The 18,331-nt window shown below is 32.2% G+C and overlaps 1 protein-coding gene across 1 annotated transcript in view; it reads right to left on the bottom strand.

The window, feature by feature from the left end:
- LOC110032538 (protein farnesyltransferase subunit beta) overlaps positions 1-14,743 on the bottom strand; it is an 86,620-nt gene extending 71,877 nt beyond the window's left edge. The window contains exons 1-3 of the mRNA XM_020736199.1: positions 14,398-14,743; positions 4,317-4,403; positions 4,137-4,242 (exon numbers count right to left, since the gene is read on the bottom strand). Of these exons, the coding sequence (XP_020591858.1) occupies positions 4,137-4,242; positions 4,317-4,403; positions 14,398-14,597 (393 nt within the window). The 5' untranslated portion in view covers positions 14,598-14,743. The remainder of the gene's footprint in view (positions 1-4,136; positions 4,243-4,316; positions 4,404-14,397) is intronic.
- Between the last annotated feature and the right edge of the window lie 3,588 nt (positions 14,744-18,331).

Here is an 18,331-nt window from a genome sequence, read left to right as displayed (position 1 = left end):
AGTCGTCTTAGATGGTTTGGTCACATTAAACGTCGACCATCTGATGATCCGATTAGGAGAGTAGATGTTTTAAATTCGACTTGTGTTAAGAAAGGCAGAGGTAGACCTAGGAAGAATTGGGCTTATTGTATTAAAAATGATCTTAATTTACTAGAACTAAATGAAAATATGATACTAAATAGGACGCAATGGAGAAAAAGGATTCATGTAGCCGACCCCACGTAGTGGGATTAAGGCTTTGTTGTTGTTGTTGTTGTTGTATTTTGTTCAAATGTTTAAAACCTGAAAATAATATTAAAACAACATAATGAGTTATCTAAAATAATCAAGGAGAAATCACACTGAATAATCACACTCTTAACAATAACCCCAGAAAAAGAATTCAAAATGCATGCTAGCTTTTCATATCTCTATAAGAAATATTGGAATATGCTAATCTTTCATATGTTTAAAAGAAACCTTACATATGTTAATGCATGCATCAATGATCTTTTCTAAATGAAAATACTCAATCTTCTATATGAATTTACTTTATCTTTACTTTATTTTATATTTTTTTTACATACATATATGTTTCTGTGAGAATCATAGTTAACAATACCTAACACAACCTTGGTCAAAATTGTCCCATCAGCTCCCGTCAGTACAGTGGTCAACGATGTAAACATCACAATTGTCTAGGATGGAAAGACACTTACTTAACTCATGGCCGATATTATCCCGTTGGCATAACGGTTAGCAATGTCAACATAACAATTTTCTAAGGAGATAAGCTCTAGTCTACTCGACCCTGGCTGATACTATCTCATTGGCACAGCAGTTAGTGATCTAACCATCACATTTGTCTGGGGTGGTAGAAAAATTCTACACGCATGGGTACACTGACATCCCCTACCTGTGTCATTAGGGGGTGAACTCCTCCTCTGAACATACACGTACAAGCATTCATATATAAATTATTTCATTTTTCATAGCATACATTATTCTAAGACATCTTTATACATATACTATCATGCATATTTAATCTTACTCTGTTGTGTAATTATCATCATGCATCTCTCACATCATTCATATCTATGTCTCATGCATAACTCTTATTTATATTATGCATATCATTTTTTATCGTATTTATCATGCATATCTTCTCTATCATGTCCATCTTGCACATCATGCATATCACACATATCATGTATCTCATAGATATATTTCATGCAAATCTATCATTTCTAAAGTAATATAAAAAATCTAACAAAACTAGAACATATACGGATTCAAACATATATTTTGGAATAAAGAAGATGACTGAAATTTAAAAATGTAATTACTCGCCTCGGTTGCCGCATTAAATTCTTAAGCTTCATAACTAGTTGGATGTCGTGATAACTTTTATATTGAGCTTAATTACTATAAAACAAAATATTAAACTTTAAGATTTAAGCAATCTTTGTTAATCAAATTTCTTTTCTTAACATAAAATTATTATCGAAAATTTACAGAGTCGTCCTACGAATAGTTTCCATACGATACCTCGAACTCGTTGGCTCAGGTAAACAACCGGAAAACGAATTGAAATTCAGAAGATCCGAGTTCATAAGGTGATTTAACTCAAAATATAATTTATTTGTCAAAATACAACTTAGAAGCTATCTCGGCAACCCAATCCTTCCCCGAAGTTGTCAAAATTTCTTCGCTCCTCTTCCAATCTTCTTAATCTTTCCTTCGACTTCGCTGATTTTGTGTTAAAATCCCTACAGAAGCTCACAATCTATTTAGGACACTTCTGACACAAGATCGGTGCCTCCGACAGCTACTTGAAATAAAAAATGTACGAGAAATGAGGCAAATTTCCAGATAGAAGCAAGAGGAAGAAAATGAAAGTCTCAAATATTGCTAAAATCAGTTTAGGACTTATCAATTTTTCTCCAGAGCTCTAAACCGAGATCTAAGGCTTACCAGGTGACTACTGGGTCGCCTCTCCTCGCGCCTGGCTACAGTGGCGTGAGCGGAATTCCTTGTCGAGCCGCTGCGGCCGCAATCGCAGCTCCCCCCTGGGCCTTCTGTCGAACGAAACCGAGAGAGGGAGAGGAGTATTGGGAGAGGGGAGGAGAATTTGAGGGCTTTGGATGGAGGATTACCTATTTGACCTTTTTAACACATGAGTTAGGTCGGTTGGGAATACGAACGATGGGATTAGAGAAAGTAATTAAGGATTTAATTTGTTAATTAATGTAATTAAACTTATAAATTTCAATTTTTACACTTTCAGTCCATTCATAATTTATATATATAGTATTATATATCAAATTGCTTGATTTGACACGAAGAATTTTATAAAATTGTTTTGATTGAAATATGAGGATATGAAATTTTATAGTACATTTTAAGTCGCCAAAAATTTTCAGCCGATTTATCAAATTTGATTATTACATTACCTATTGTCTTGAGAAAAAGGTCAAGCAAATGCACTAAACATCCAAGGCATCTATAGGCCAAATCATTGTCATTTCACAAATTTTCTCCATATCACAAAAGTTTCTTGGCCAACTTAAACTCCATCCCAACTCCCAATATGTTGTTTGAGGATTTATCCAATGAAAAGTGGAGAAAAGCTATAAGAATTGAGATGGAGGCTTTTGATAAGAATAAACATGGGAAATAGTAGAGCTACCACAAAAAAAAAAAAAAAGCAGTGGGATGAAATTAGGCATTTGCTGTGAACTTCAAATTAGATGGGTCTCTAAAGAGATAAAAGATGAGGATGGTAACTAAAGACTACATACAAACGTATAGAGTGGACAATCAGGAGACATTTACACAGTGGCTAAGATGAGTATACAAAGGGTTCTTTTGTCTTTGGACACAAATTTTATTTGGAATTTACAACAATTTGATGTGAAGAATACCTCCATCATTAGTAATTTATAAGAAGAGGGATATATGAAGATTCCATTAAGCTTTGAAGAAGACATAAAAGTGAATAACATTTGGAAAGTGAAAAAGGCATTATACGGATTGCTTTGTTCGATAAGTTCACAAAAGTGATGCTTAATATCAGGTATAACTCAAGGTGCTCATACATGATTCATCTCAAACACGAGTTTATCAGAAGTTACTACTCTTTTGGTGTATATTGATGTCATAATTGTTAAACTGGGAACAATGAGAAAGCAAAGGAGCCCTTAAAGAACTATTTGGCAAAGGAATTTGATATCAAAGACTAGGGAAGTTACTTCCTTGGGATAGAAGTAACTCGATCTCGACAACTTATCTTCCTTTCCCAACAAGAGTATGTAGTTGATCACTTGAAAGAAACTCGTAAATTAGTGTGTAAACATATTTCAACTACGATTGATCCCAATCAAAACTTGGAGAGAAAAATAATGACAAGGCAGTAAGAAAAGAATGGTTGCAAAAATTATAAGATTAATATATTTGGCACACACTCGGCCCGATGTTACCTATGTGAGTATAGTGAGTCAGTTCATTCACAACCTTGAAGAAATTCACCTAAAAGTTGTAAACTAGATACTCCACTACCTTAACGCTAAGGAATTTTATTCAAAACAGGTGAGGGGCTGATTCTTATATATCATTCCCATGCTTGTGTTGTTTTTCGTTCAAGAGTCCATGTTGTACTTTCTTCAAAATCAGCAATAAAATTGTGCGTTCGAGTCGTGGATTGGGTTACCTCCGGCATCATAATGATTTTCTCCAACGAAACAAGGAGCAAAAGTGTAAAAATTGTGGTTGCATTTTTTAGGGTAGGGGAATCCTCGTTCGAGAAAAAGACCAAGCATGAAGAAAAGTCCAGAGTTGGCTGAACCACCAAAATATCATTAAGTTATCCACTTGCAAAATTTCTTCACATTTCATTTATTTCTTGTAAGTTTTAAATATAGGAAGATATTAGCAGACTAACAAAAAAAAGAAATATATAAAATCTTAAGGAATAGCAAGACTAACTGCTTGCTACCAACAGCCGTAAACTCTCAAATTCCAATAAGGGAGAATAAGACCTTTATTCTAAAAAATTTTAGTATTACTTTAGTAGAAGCATATAAAACAAGCATCAAACAAAAATAGAATAATAATTCCATTCAATAGGATAACACAAAACTAGTTTCAGAAATATATACCTTGCACCGAGATAAAAAGTCCACAGTATTATTCTCAAGTTCTGTACCAAGAGATTCCCCCAATAAAGCTATAGAATGAATAATCCAGTAGCACAACCAAGGTCGACTGCGACTCATGCAATCAAAATAGATAGTCATCAAGCAAGAAAAAATATGAGTTTTTAAAAACTAACAACTTACTTCGCATCTAAGACATGGTAGGTTGGCCCCAATTGATTAAGTCCTCTTGTCAAGAATTCAATATGATTGTCACGCCAAAGTTCAAGCCTACACACCCACACAAAAAAACTCAAATTCTGTTGAAATGTTCAATGAATTACTTCTACAATAAATTTTTGTTAAAGGTGATGATGATATAACCGTTTTTCCAATTTAATTAAAGCAAACAAGCTATTGTATCAAGATAATTATGTCTTTTTTAAATCATTCGATTTCATAAAATGTAAAGGGTTATTAGACTTTCATTCACAATTAAGAGTTTTTTCACTCGAGGTCCTATCAACCTCATAATCCTAAGTGTTTTATCATATGTTTATGATAAGCTTCTTAGCAATCTAATGATACCAAACATCATTCAATGTCATCTAATAAGCTGCTAAGTATTTGATAGGTTAATTAATAAAGGAGAAAACATAAAGATGACGATCCATATCAACAAAGCTAGTTTGATGATCTTGCAATCTCAAAATGAATCTCAAATAGATAATTTAAAATTATCAATATCCAACTGAGAATCCATGTTTGAAGGCATGGTATAGGTTGTTTTGGAAAAAAATATGATTGATTGTAGATGAGTTATCTTGATCCCATGTGCAAAAAGCTTAATCAAATTACTATAACTTAATTAATTATTATATTTATACAAAGAAACAATTTTTAGTAACTGCTTGTTATATTTGTTTAGGATTTAATTGGAATTTTATTTATTAGCAAAATCATCATATACTGTGCAAATTTTCAGATACACATGAAAGCTTTGTCAACAACCCAAAGGGCACCATGGTGCTTGCAACTTATTAGTAACAGCTTGTTTAACAAACAAACCAAAATCTGGGTTTTGGGGTCATCAATGAAAATGCGGTTACTATAATTGGAAGCATGCTTGACAGTCAATTCTTTATAGCTTCTAACATGTTGTACTTACACTTTTTGTATGCATATTTCATGTTAAAAATCAAGGATGCATACAGCTTCATTTGCCAAAAGTATAATAATATGATGTAACTTCTGTTAGAAAAAATGGGCATGTTGCTTATGCTTATGGATTTAGAAGATTTATGGGCCCCATAGATATTTCACATATTTAGATACCCAAAGCACAACACTCACTTCAACACCACCAATGCATTTTTTTATGAAACTAATGCTAGTGGAATGAAATTTGTGTAGGTACCAAAATCAATGATTTAGATACATGGTGTAGGTATGCCTTCATGGAAGGTCGGTGAATGTATACTGTTGTGGTTTCGACTACACAAAAAGAGGCATTATGATGTCGTTTTGAATACGCAAGTTTATAATTAGAGATAACCTACACTTCTGGATAAGGAGTCGTACACATATTGGCCATGGCTCTGACACGTGTTGGACACGGTATAGAAGTGTATGATTTAAATAATATTAAGCAAAAAGATGACACACACAAGACATGCGCATGACACATATATCTTGAATAAATGAAATAAAAATTTTTGAAAAAATATTTTTAGGGCTATAATTAAAATATATATTTTATGTAAAATTTAAGAAAGATTTAAATACATTTCAATTAATTTTTATGTATTTATATATCTAACACCTAAATTTCAATTTTTATATATATGACGCCTTTATATATATGAACATGTGTATTTTATTTTTTTTTTAATTGAAAATAGCAGTATATTAGATGTGATATGAAAGAATGGGTGACATAAATAGAAAAATCAAAATTTAAGTGTTAGATATGTAAATACATAAAAATTTGGTGTTGAAGATGCCAAGGTTCATTTTATTTCTTTTAATGAACAGTTCTTAATTTCTATTGATTATGAGAACCTAAATCTTAATGTAATATAAAATACCATATGCTTACTTTATACATTTTTATTATTTTTAAATACAATTAATTTGTTTTTAAAATAAAAAATAAAATATAAAATAATTATATCAACTAAACAGGAAACAAAAGTTATGTCAAACGAGTTCTTAATTTTTAAAAATTAGTGTTATTAAATTTATTATTTTATCTTTTGTATTATTCTTAATATTTTATTTATTTAATTTTTATGTATCCTTTGATAATTTTATTAAATGAAGTGTCCATGTCCAATACTTTAATAGATGTGTCCCGTATCCGTGTCATGTCGTGTTTGTGTCCCCATGTCCATATCCGCACAACATAAGAGATAACGCAAGGTATATCCACAGCCAAAGTTTGGATAACATGGTATAAGATTATAAATTTGGTAATATTTTATCCTCATTATTTTGAAATTGTCCTTAAATTAACTGCATCTCATGCATGCTGACTATTTTATATTATACCATAATGTCAAATATTTTTTATTGTATGATGTTATTTCTTAAGCTTTATCATTTAATGAATTGCAAAGGCAATCATGTTACATATTTCTAGACATGGTTGTATTAGCATAACAAATAACTAAGTATTCCTTTACTTCATGTTGAAAGTTGTAGTCTTTAGTAATTAATTTTGAACATATTTCATACTTTGTTATCACTACTAATTATCTTCCATTTCAAGATTTTGTATCCTTTAGCATGACCATATTCCATAATGGAAATTCACTTATTTCATGCTAGATGAAGTTTACCTTTCAGTAGCATACCCAACATTAACATGCATCATCACATTGTATACCTACTAATTATGATTGAATGATATAGATATTTTGGTGCATTTACTAATTATGTTTCATTTATGAAATAATTTGTATGATTTAACATGACCATACACCATGTTGAAAATTAAATAATTTTATGCTAGAAGTTTGGTTCGTACTCAATATTGTCGTTTGTTATCCTCCAACTATACTCCTACCAATTGTGATTAATTGATTTGGATTCTTCAGCATAATTATAGTTAATGTTAAAAGTTCAATTAGTCTCATTCTATTAAGTATTTGATTTTTGAAAATATTAAGAGTCATTTTGGGGAAGTTTTTTCATGATTCGCTTTCCAAGAAAAGCATAATTCTATTTAAATATAGCTTGCTTGTTTTCATTTAAAAATGCATGCGTCAAGCAACTTTTCATAACCAAATTTGTTTGTTTGATAGTCATAAGAAAGCTTTCACCCCAAAAGAGAAAATTAAATAACAACTATACAAGCTTTCAAAAAAAAATCCCATCACAAAAGTCATTCTGTTACTTTGCAAAAAGCTACAATCACTTAAAATGGACCCTAAGATTATATTCATGCTTCGTGTATGCTTACAAAATCATATTTAGTTCTCTTTGTGCTTAGAATTAAAAAAACCTATCTTTGAGAACTAACTTAGATGAGTTCTAGGAAGTAAGGGATGCACATGATGTACTCAAACTAACGCAAGTTGGTTTAGTCTGATGAGCCTTCTTTACCGTGCTTAAGATATTGACACTCAAAAAAGATAGAAAATGATTAGTTCTACATATTTCTTTTGTTATCAATTCTTCATTTTAGTCTTTTTGATCTTAAAATGATTGATTCTATTATGTATTCATATCATGACTAAATTCATTTGCTTTAATTTGAAATTTTCTTTGATTAGGCTTCACGATTGGATAAGTAGATTTTCAAATCACTATAATTGAAACATAAATATCTCATGGAATTTTGCATGTTTGATTCTCTTTTTATGTATTAATGCTCATATTTGCAAAAAATTAAATTAACTTAAATTAAATTAGCATATTTTTGGCAAAAACTTCAAAAAATTGGTATTAAAATAATTATTCTCTACAATTGGTATCAAATTAATATCACTTATCAATATGAATAATACCTATTTAATAGAAAAGGATTTTTTTCTATAGTATTACCAACTAAAAATGATATTGAAAAGAGAGAATTATTGTGTTGATAAATATCATGCGTAATGTTAGTTGATGTATGCGATTTGATTTAATTTAAGCATCTAATGAAGAAGAATTAACTTTTCTAGTATATTTCCTTATGCCTATTGAACCAACATCAACTTTTCAATATCAAACTCATCATAAATTTTATGATAAGAAAGCTGAATGGGTATCATAAAGTAATTTGCTAAATATTGGATAGTTTAACTAATGAAGGAGCGACTATGAAGAAGATGCTCCTTTAGCTAGGCTAGCTAGCAAAATGGAAACGAGTTGCAAATGAACTGTTTTGGATCATTCAAAATTATAGCTACGAATTCAAGCTTTAATGCTTAATTTAGTTTTTTGGTAATCAATTGGATTAACGACAAATGGATTTTTTTGGAATTTAGTAGAAGTTAAGTAGAACCTTATTAATGAGTTAAATCATCATACAAGTGGCCATATATGTGATTTGCCAGCACAGTTCTCGTGGCACTCGCACGATACTCACATGTGTGACACTTCTAGTGACACTATCAACAACGTTGATAGCTATGCCTGCAACTAAAGCTTCACACGGCTTTGTCAACATGAGCCGCATACACTGCTTTTATCATCCATTTTTCTCAATTTTGCCAACAGCTAGGACACTTTTGTTGCCTGGTTTTTGTCACTTGATGATGTTTACGCAAATGCTGCTAGGATTTGCATCTATTTTCTCTCCATCATGCATCCATGTTCACCTATTCCCTTGCAGCTCAAATGTGGGTCCATCACAAGACTTATGCCGACATCTCATGGTTTACTAGCTCCCAGAGCTAGCCGTGTCATAGTAACCTCTTCGCTACCTTTGGTGGTTGCTTCTTGCACTCTCTCTCATGTTCATGATCATGCATGGTATCTTTCGTTGACCTCTATCAGGCAACCTTTACTTTTTTATTCAATTAAGCCTCTTTGTATCACAACTTCTCATAAGACTTATGCCGGCATCTCATGGTTCACTAGCTCCCAGAGCTAGCCGTGTCATAGTAACCTCTTCGCTACCTTTGGTGGTTGCTTCTTGCACTCTCTCTCATGTTCATGATCATGCATGGTATCTTTCGTTGACCTCTATCAGGCAACCTTTACTTTTTTATTCAATTAAGCCTCTTTGTATCACAACTTCTCATGGATGACTTCTCCTAGGAAATTGGTTCACCCCCATGAAGTTTCCATCTCCTACCCTGGTAGTTGGTGTTAGATGGGAGTTAGATGGGTAATCAGCTTACTTTTCTCTCAGTGGTTGAGCTTTTTCCACCTCTACCTCTACACTCTTTTATGAATGTTGTTTGTGGTTCGAATATTGTGGATGCTTTTTTCTCTCCAATTAACAAGTCTCTATTACTCTTTCATTAAACACTAAAGAATCTTCAGTATAGACAACCCTCATCTTTCTAAGAAAAGCTTGCTCTCCTTTTCCAAATGGGAAAATATCTATGATTTCTAAGCCTCTACGACTCTCACTTATTAGCAAATTCTATATGCGTTGTCCAAGCATGGAGATATATCACACGGTCATGTCGGATTTAAAGCTATCAAGTGACCACTCTGTTGAGGTTATTGACCATAGACATCATCATAAAACTGTCATTAAAAAAGATTATATAAGCTATATTCATGATGGTCATATTATATTAATAAGCTCCCAAATAGCATGTTAAAATGGTTCCACTACTTCAATTGCTCGGCGGAATCTCATATCACTACAATTTAGATCTTTTATTCACAACTTCTTCTATACTACTTCAACCAATCTACATTATTTTCTTTGCTTCAACTTCTAAAAAACCTTTATAGGTAGCTGCAATAGCTCGTTTTCTAGGCCCTCTGTGGCTAAAATCTTGGTGAAATTGGACATTATTGTATTTTTTCGTCGTCCAAATATCTACAAAAAAATAGAATTTGAAAATATGTCATCATACGCTCCTCTAGCCAAATTTTTTAAAAAAATTCCATGAAGGCTTCAAGGCTTATCCCAAGTTGAACAATTCTCTATTTAAGTCATAGATATTACACCTAAAGATCCTATGAAGATTTCCCTTCTATTATTCAGATTTATTCTCAAAACCAAGATCAAGGTTATCAAGGCTCAATTCCTTTTCAACAGAAACAAGTTGATGTTCCTGCTTCTCCTAACCCCTTAGTGTTGATTACTTCATCTACTACTAAAATTATCATTGACAATTCTCTACAAGTTCTTAAAACGTCTCTACCTCTACTTAATTGGTAACAACATAATAAACATTTATCATAATATGTTACTGACTCTAATTGCAGCATTCAAGGCATCCATTTTCTATTGGGTAAAAAAATCATGCTCTTTATAACAAAGCGGACAAAAATCGTAAAAAAAAAATTATCTTTCACTCTCTTATTTTATTAAGCTTCAAGCTACACAATCAAAATAAATATTTTAGAATATTTTCCATCAAGCTCTACTTCTTTTATTGCTCTCGCAATTCTCTGTAAATGCCATTGAGTTGCTCATATCATAATCTAGTTAATAAAATGTAAAATGAGCATACACAATTCACCTCCCTCATATGATATGTCTGACATCTGCAACTCCAACCTCCACATAGAGGCTTTGGAGAGCACTTTCGATAGAGGCCACAATGTAAAAAACGTACCCAATCTTGTTTAGAATAACTATAATATTACATAATTAGTTAAAAAAAATTATTCTTATTATTAGTATTATTTAAAATAATAGTATAAAAAATATTTTAAATGTGACGTATTACAATAAATATGAGTTTTAACCCTGGATTAACCATAATTTTGTTTTTATTTTCCAACCATAAGTGATTGTATTGTGCTTTAGAGAAGTTAAGGTATAAAGTATCTTCAAAATAACCATCTAGCCATGTTTACAAATTTTTGAATTGAGGTAAGAATCTCATGCCTCAATCTTTATTGTTTGATTAGTGAGTTCCTCATTATATAATTTGGAATGAATAACTTTTTTAGATCAAAACAAATTTACTTCTCTAAAAATACACAGGAAAAGATTTGTTGTGGGGATTACCGAAATCCTTTTAGACGCTCGCAAAATCACCACCGCCAAACTTAAGTGAAGTCATTGGTAGCATCATTGTGATCAATATTGAATGGTAGCGAGTCAATGTTTGGATATTTCAAAAAGAGAATGGTAACAAAAAGATCTAGATTGATGGAATTTTGGAGTGGGTGACAGAGTGAAGAACTATTAAAAAAATTATTGGACCTAAGTTCTCTTTTAAAGAAAAAGATCGTTGGTGATTATAAATTAATCAGTAAAAGGCAATGTGATCAACAACAAGGTCTAAATCTTCCCTAAGAATATCAAAACAAAAGGGATTACAATCTCAAATTTCAAATAAACGAGCAATTCAAAGCAAACTTAACATAAAAATGGGCTGCTCCTTGTAATGCAGAAATGCAATGTATATAAATATTATTTTGCAAGTAAATTTGTAAATAGGTATTTATTAGAGATATATTATAAACATAAACTTTCACCAGTCATAACTTTGAATATAGAATTCTATTTGCACTAACATTCTACCTTTGGAATCCTTTCCATAGTCAAATACCCTTCCGACTAACTTTTAGAATTAATTTGTAATTCATTTAAGTGTAATAGTTGAAAAAAAATATTTTTCAATATGTATAATTCTTTATTTTAATATAATAAATGCATTTAAATTTATCATTTATCATTAGTATCATGTCTGAGTAGTAGAAATTTTTTGGGTGGTTTCCAATGCATGAGCAGATAAATTGTTATAGAAATGTTGAGCTTCATGCATGTGACTGACCTAGATGATAAAGGCTGCACCAGTTACATATAGCTTCACGTGTAGTGAGAACGTGTTTCCACTTTGGAAGGTGTAAGCAGCAGGGCTGTCAAAAAAGCTCATTGTTCGCAAACAACTCGTGTTCGGCTCATTAAATAGCCCATGTTGGAATATTTCTTCAAGCAAGTTGAACAAGAAAAAAAAATTTAAACTCGAATTATAAACGATATAAACACAAACAACCCTTTTTTCAATCATGTTCGACTCGTTTTAGCTCAAAATAAGAAAAATATATAAATTATTTATATAACAAAATATTATTTTTAATTATATTTACGTGTAAATCATTATAACTAATGTGATCTTGTGGTTCTGAATTTTTTATTACATAAGAATGTTGCAAGTTTGAATGCAATGCCCAACATCTATTTTCTAATTAATTTAAATTTAATTCGAACAGGAAAAATAATATGTAAATCGACTCGAACAAGAACACATTGTTTAAGAGCAATTTTGAATATGAGTCAATTCGAATATAAGTAATTTTGAACGAATTGCACATGAGTCAAGCCTGAGCTCGCTCAATCTCGACTTGTTTACAGATTGGTAACCAGCAATCCAATTCTTGGGAGTGTGTGGGAATGTGGTGCTTTATTAACCTGCATAAATATCTCAAATTACTTACACGAGTTTGCCAGTATGACAATAATGATGGAGACATTCATAGATAGATGGATAATTGACTGATTAATTACCTTAACCTTTGATAAATTATAAATCATGTGAAGAAGTTCACTTTTTAAACAAAAAACTAATTGATTAGTAGTAAATTTATTGAATAATTGTCTGCATATCGCAATAGCTTATCCTTGAACTCCATGAATATGGCAAAGGATTTCCTACTCAGCCGTGGTTTTGCTCATTCTTATTAACCTATCATCAATGTCAATCACTTTTTTTGTTTGAAAAATAGAGTGAGCTCATTATTGGAACTAGAGTGGAGCTTTATGTGCTCTCATAATGGTAAATTTCAGTCATGATTAAATATGATAATAAATTTTTAATTAAAGATGGATCACACAAAAAACCAAAGTCATTATAAATAGATCGATTTACTAAACAAATTATGAGATCTAAGCCAAAAGGTCAATCATAAAAACTTCCACATCAACAAAATTTTCACTATTAGATGCAGGAAAACACCCCTTTCATCTATTACCCCTCAAACCGACATTGGATGGATCAAAGGTTTGATTTAACTTGATTAGTTGATGTAGCATGTAGCTCCATAGTTTCCTACCAATGCAACCAAGCTTGAGCATGTTTGACTAACTCTTGTGTTGTCTCTAATTGGGGTTGGTATTTTTTTGGTGTATCTGGCTCAAATTATGTAGAAAGTATGAATGAATAAATTTGTGGGAATAAACTCATTTTCATACCAAAAAAAATTATCCATTGGGAGAATCAAACATAAAAATCATCTTAAAAATAGATATTAATTTTAAGTAACACGAGGTGAAACCGCAAGGAAGACTTCAAACATTGACCAGCTATCATTGGACCACAATCATCTCAAGAATTTCCATATCTCTTCCATCTAAATAGGACCACAATATGCTCACCCGTACTTAAAGAAAATAACAAAGTCAAAAAATCAGTCTAGAATTCACAATTTGATCCATTGAAGGTCAACAAGATACTCCGCATGTAGACCTGCCGTGGCTCCCGAAGATGGACAAGCAGCCAAGGTTAGACCTAGCCTAACCCTTGACTAATTAGCCCACACAAGTTGTAGATGGATTCTTCTGTCTCCTGCTAAGCTTAATCAAATTGATTCAGATTTTTAGTGCACGTTGCCCCAAGCTCATGGAACATGTTAGAAATGGATGAATAAATAAGGCGGGAAATTTTGCATGTTAAAAAGAAAAAAGGTATTTGGGCCCGGATCTTCCTGTAACAGACACAATAACTATTCTCTAAACTTTTTTTCTTACATTTCCTCTTCCAGTAATCTGTTTAGAGAAAGGATGGCATTGCATGCACGGTTTCCCGGATTAGAAATACAAAATTTCCCCTTCCAGTAAGAAAAAAAGTAAACAGATTACTGGAAGGGGACATGTAAGAAAAAAACTTGGGTGCTAGAGTGTATTTCATTCAGTGTTTAAATACAATCTAGGACCAAGGGTTTTGGCTGGATTCAAAAAAATAATTTATTTATATTTATGAACACTTTTTCGATCCAGCTTGCAATTTTTATTTACAGGAGTACAAATAGGGTTCAAGGTTCGAACGATTGCAGCCGCGATAGCATCAGGCATCCATTAAATGAAAGGAAATGAGAAAGAAGATAAAAAAAAAAAAAAAGAATTTAAATGCCAGGATAATCAAGAAAGGGGCCTCACATGAGGGTTTGTGTATGAGCGGTTGCACCAAAAAGGACACGGTAGATTTCGGCAACCTTTTCTTCCACCTTGAACTGCTCCAATTGTGTTACTGTAAGTGTTCTCGGCTGGTGATCGCTGTCGGAGTGAGGAGGAGAAAAAGTCGGAGAGGACAGCGCAGAGGATGCTGCAGAGGACGAGTCAATAGGAGAAGACTCCATGGATATCGATTTTGAGACAAGAAACGTTTTCCTCTCCTTGCCGCGGCCTGCTAAGCTGAATATGCGGAGAGTCGGACGTGAATAGCGTGAGGGGAAATATTTGCCTACATGACACGCACGCAACTCTGCTTTGGGGCAGGGGCAGGTGCTGCAGCATTTTAGAAAATAGATTTGAAACAATTAAGAAGTTGTTAAAAAGTCTTACTTTCTAGTAGTTATTGTAGGCACTCAATTTTGATACAGAAAAGAAATTTGTAGTTTTCAACTGTAATTTTTTTAGTACAAAGACAAAATATAATTTTATCAAATTGGAAAATTGTAATGCAACACCCCACCACCACAACGCATTCAGCCTTAGTGAAAGTTAACTACTTCAGTGTTGACGAGTTCTGGGGCTGCTTGGCTACAACTAGAATTTAGTTTGACTAGAATTTGATAAATTTTGTAAATTTAGATTTATCAAATCTTAAAGAGATTAAATCCTGATAATTATTGGTACGTTGATGAGTAAAAACTGTTCAATCGTGAGAAACTAATTGATAGTTTTTAATAAGATTGAGTAGAATTAATCAAAAGAAGTTTTCATACAAAAGTAAAATAAAAATTATACAAAATCAGTTTGCTATGTTCAAAAAATCATTGGTTTTTATAACAATATTTATATTATCACTATAAAGAGAGATTTGAAGCAATTATAGGAATCTTAAACCAATTCTTGCATCAAATTCTAATTAAAGAGACTTAAAATATTCTTCATCACAAAGAACTAAAGGCAAACTTTCTCGGCTGTCAAGAATAAAACTAAGGTACATTTACATACATACCACGTAAATCTTTCATATTTACATATCTAACATCTAAACATCCATATTTATAAGCATGCCACAAATCTTTTCACATAAAAAATACCGCCGTTACTATCTTTTTAAAAGTGAATGTATGTAAATGCAATTAAGTGCAATTTAATGAAAAGCTATTAGTATATATGTAAATGCACTCAAAAAGAAAGAAGAGATCTAGTATTCACTAAAGAAAGAATGACTTAAAATTGCCAAATATATTCCAGTATTATTGGCTGAAGAAATTTATGCTTCATCATAGAGATGCATTCAACCATTGGACATAATTATATTGATGGAAAATTATTAAAAAATATAAAATTGATATCGTATAAAAAATATAAGAGATGTTTGTTGGCATCATTTTTCGATGTCATAAGTATAGGGTATCCATTTGCACAACTTGGGGTGGTCTACGGTTTGTCTGTAGTATACGGTAGCTCAAGACTCCCACTTGAGACTCTAGCACCTGTTTGAGGCAAGAAGCTAGAGTTGTCTACGATTTAGTCTTACTCAGGAGAACCTGCCATCCGAAGGGTTATTTGGGACGTGAGACGTGCTTGGTGCCTAAAATGATGTTTAGAAGTCACCATACGTCCATTTGGAATCTCTCATGGCCAAGGGAAGCCACGGAATCATCTTACATGTGCTACAGAAAAGTTAGCATTCGGGACATCCTACTCGTGCTATGGTCTAAGACGACCGTTGGCACTGATTTCTAGAATGAATCACCAATGAGAATACTCCACTTCGGAGTTACGGGACTATGTTTCACTCATACGGAGCCTCCCGTCAAAAATCAGAGTTTCGAGCTAAACTGATGCCTTGGGTGGGGACCCTGATGCCGACACGCCTGAAATGCCTCCTCGGAAAATCGAGTCTAAGCATATGGAGGTCCAGCACTTGCTTTTGGCACTTGGACACCTTGACCCCAAAAAAGGCATAATAACACCCCAAACCTGAGTACATAATTTTTAGGCGCCACGTGGGTGGCACCTTGACGCGAAAGTGTCTATCACTTAAGCGCTAGACTGACACCTAGGCGCCCAATGGTCGAGCGTCGGACGTCCAAGCGCCTGTTTCTCCTGGTGATGGATTTTAACCATTGTGGGTGTCTGTTGGCTCTCAATGGGTTGAAATGGTAGGTCGTGTTTCATGAGTTTGGATGCATTGAATTCATCCATGAGACATATCCCTTCATGAAAGAAACTTTCAAAGTTTCTAGATGCATTGAATTACTCTATGGGGCGTTTAGAACAAGTGACCCATTCGAAATTTGCGCAAAATTCATCTTGAATCGCCTTAATTTACAAAAAGCAGTCTCTTGCACCTCAGGCGCTCAGGCGCCAACTCACTTAAGATCGTGTTGTTTTGGGTTTTGGCGCTTTAGGCGCCAATCCTGGCTCTTCAGGCACCAGCTCTCTGTAAAATGACGCTTCAGGAGCCAATTCTGGCTCTTTAGGAGCCAATTCTGGCACTTCAGGCACCAATTTTGCTGCTCCAAGCGCCAGTTCTCTATAAAGTGGCGCATCAGGTGCCAGAATCTCAAAATTTACTGTTTTGGCTCCAAATTTAGTCCTTTTTTGCTACTTTTGCTCAAAATGCCTAAAATTGATATACCTGCAACAAAAACTTGAAAATTTCCTTATTTAAAGTGCAATATCACCAAAAACAAGTAAAAAGTGTATACTTAAAATAACACATTATTTTGGTGTATCAAAACCCCTAAACTTAAATGTTACTTGTTCTCAAGTGACACTTTTACTGCATAAAAGTATATGACTTAGGATAAAGATTAATTTATAAACTCTTATGCTTTAGTTTCATAAATAAAACATTAAAATTTAAGAAGAAATTTTAATAACTTAGATTCAAACTCTAAGTCTAATAGCTCTTACTAATCAAATTTAAGCTTTATGAGTATCTATTAATATCAAGAAGAATTGTAATTTATCATATCAAAAGTACTTAGAATATTCATATGAAAAAGAACTTCATGAAAACTTTACCAGTAATGGTGTTAATACTCCAATACAAGTTTAGAAAATGTAATAGAGCCTTTTTTCTTAAGTTAATTAAAGTGAAGCCAATTTTTGATTAGGCATCTCCTCAAGTTTTTCCTCACTCATTTTTTTCTTTTATTTTTCTTTTAGGATCTTTTCAATCATTTTTATTTTTTAAGTGAGAATTACTATATCTGGATAGCCTTTAATAATTTTGAACTTCACTATCCTCTTTTTAAAGTTAAAACTCCTTATCTCTCTTCACTTTATAAATTCATAATAGTTTTATGATTTTTCATAAAGTCTCATTCTTTTCTTCTTACATGGAACTCTAAAATTTTTAATACTTCAAAAATACAATTTCCTTTACTTTAAATAGAAAAACATAGTCTTATCCTTTCATATCAAAAATCTTTAACTTTAGAATTGATTTTCATCATTAAAAACTTTTACCTAACTTTACCACAATAATTACAAATATGAATATTGACATTTAAAGTTAAATCTTAATATCCTACGTTATGTTAACTTAATTTTTAAAATATAGTTAATTGAGGAGAAATAAAATTTAGTTTACTTCTTTTTAAAGAAAATTTTCTTTTCCCCCAAACTTAAATTTTTAAGTAATTAAATATGTTCAGTACAAAATTTTGTAGGTTAAAGAAAACAATAAATGCATAAAAATAAAAACTAACCTATAGAGGATTTCTAAGTATGAAACTGGGCTCTGGTTTACTGCAGGTACTAACTTTAAAAATACATATAGCCTTTAACTTCATACATGTTTTAAAGCATTAAATGAAACATAATATATTTTAAAGGATTTGCTAAGAATAATAAAAAAACAGAAACTGAAACTGAAAATACTAAAAATACAGAAAAAGTAAAAATC

This window comes from Phalaenopsis equestris, unplaced genomic scaffold (assembly GCF_001263595.1).
Source record: "Phalaenopsis equestris unplaced genomic scaffold, ASM126359v1 Scaffold000968, whole genome shotgun sequence".
Classification (NCBI taxonomy): domain Eukaryota; kingdom Viridiplantae; phylum Streptophyta; class Magnoliopsida; order Asparagales; family Orchidaceae; genus Phalaenopsis; species Phalaenopsis equestris.
Note: the sequence above shows the minus strand (reverse complement) of the source record. Positions and strands in the feature narration are given on the sequence as shown.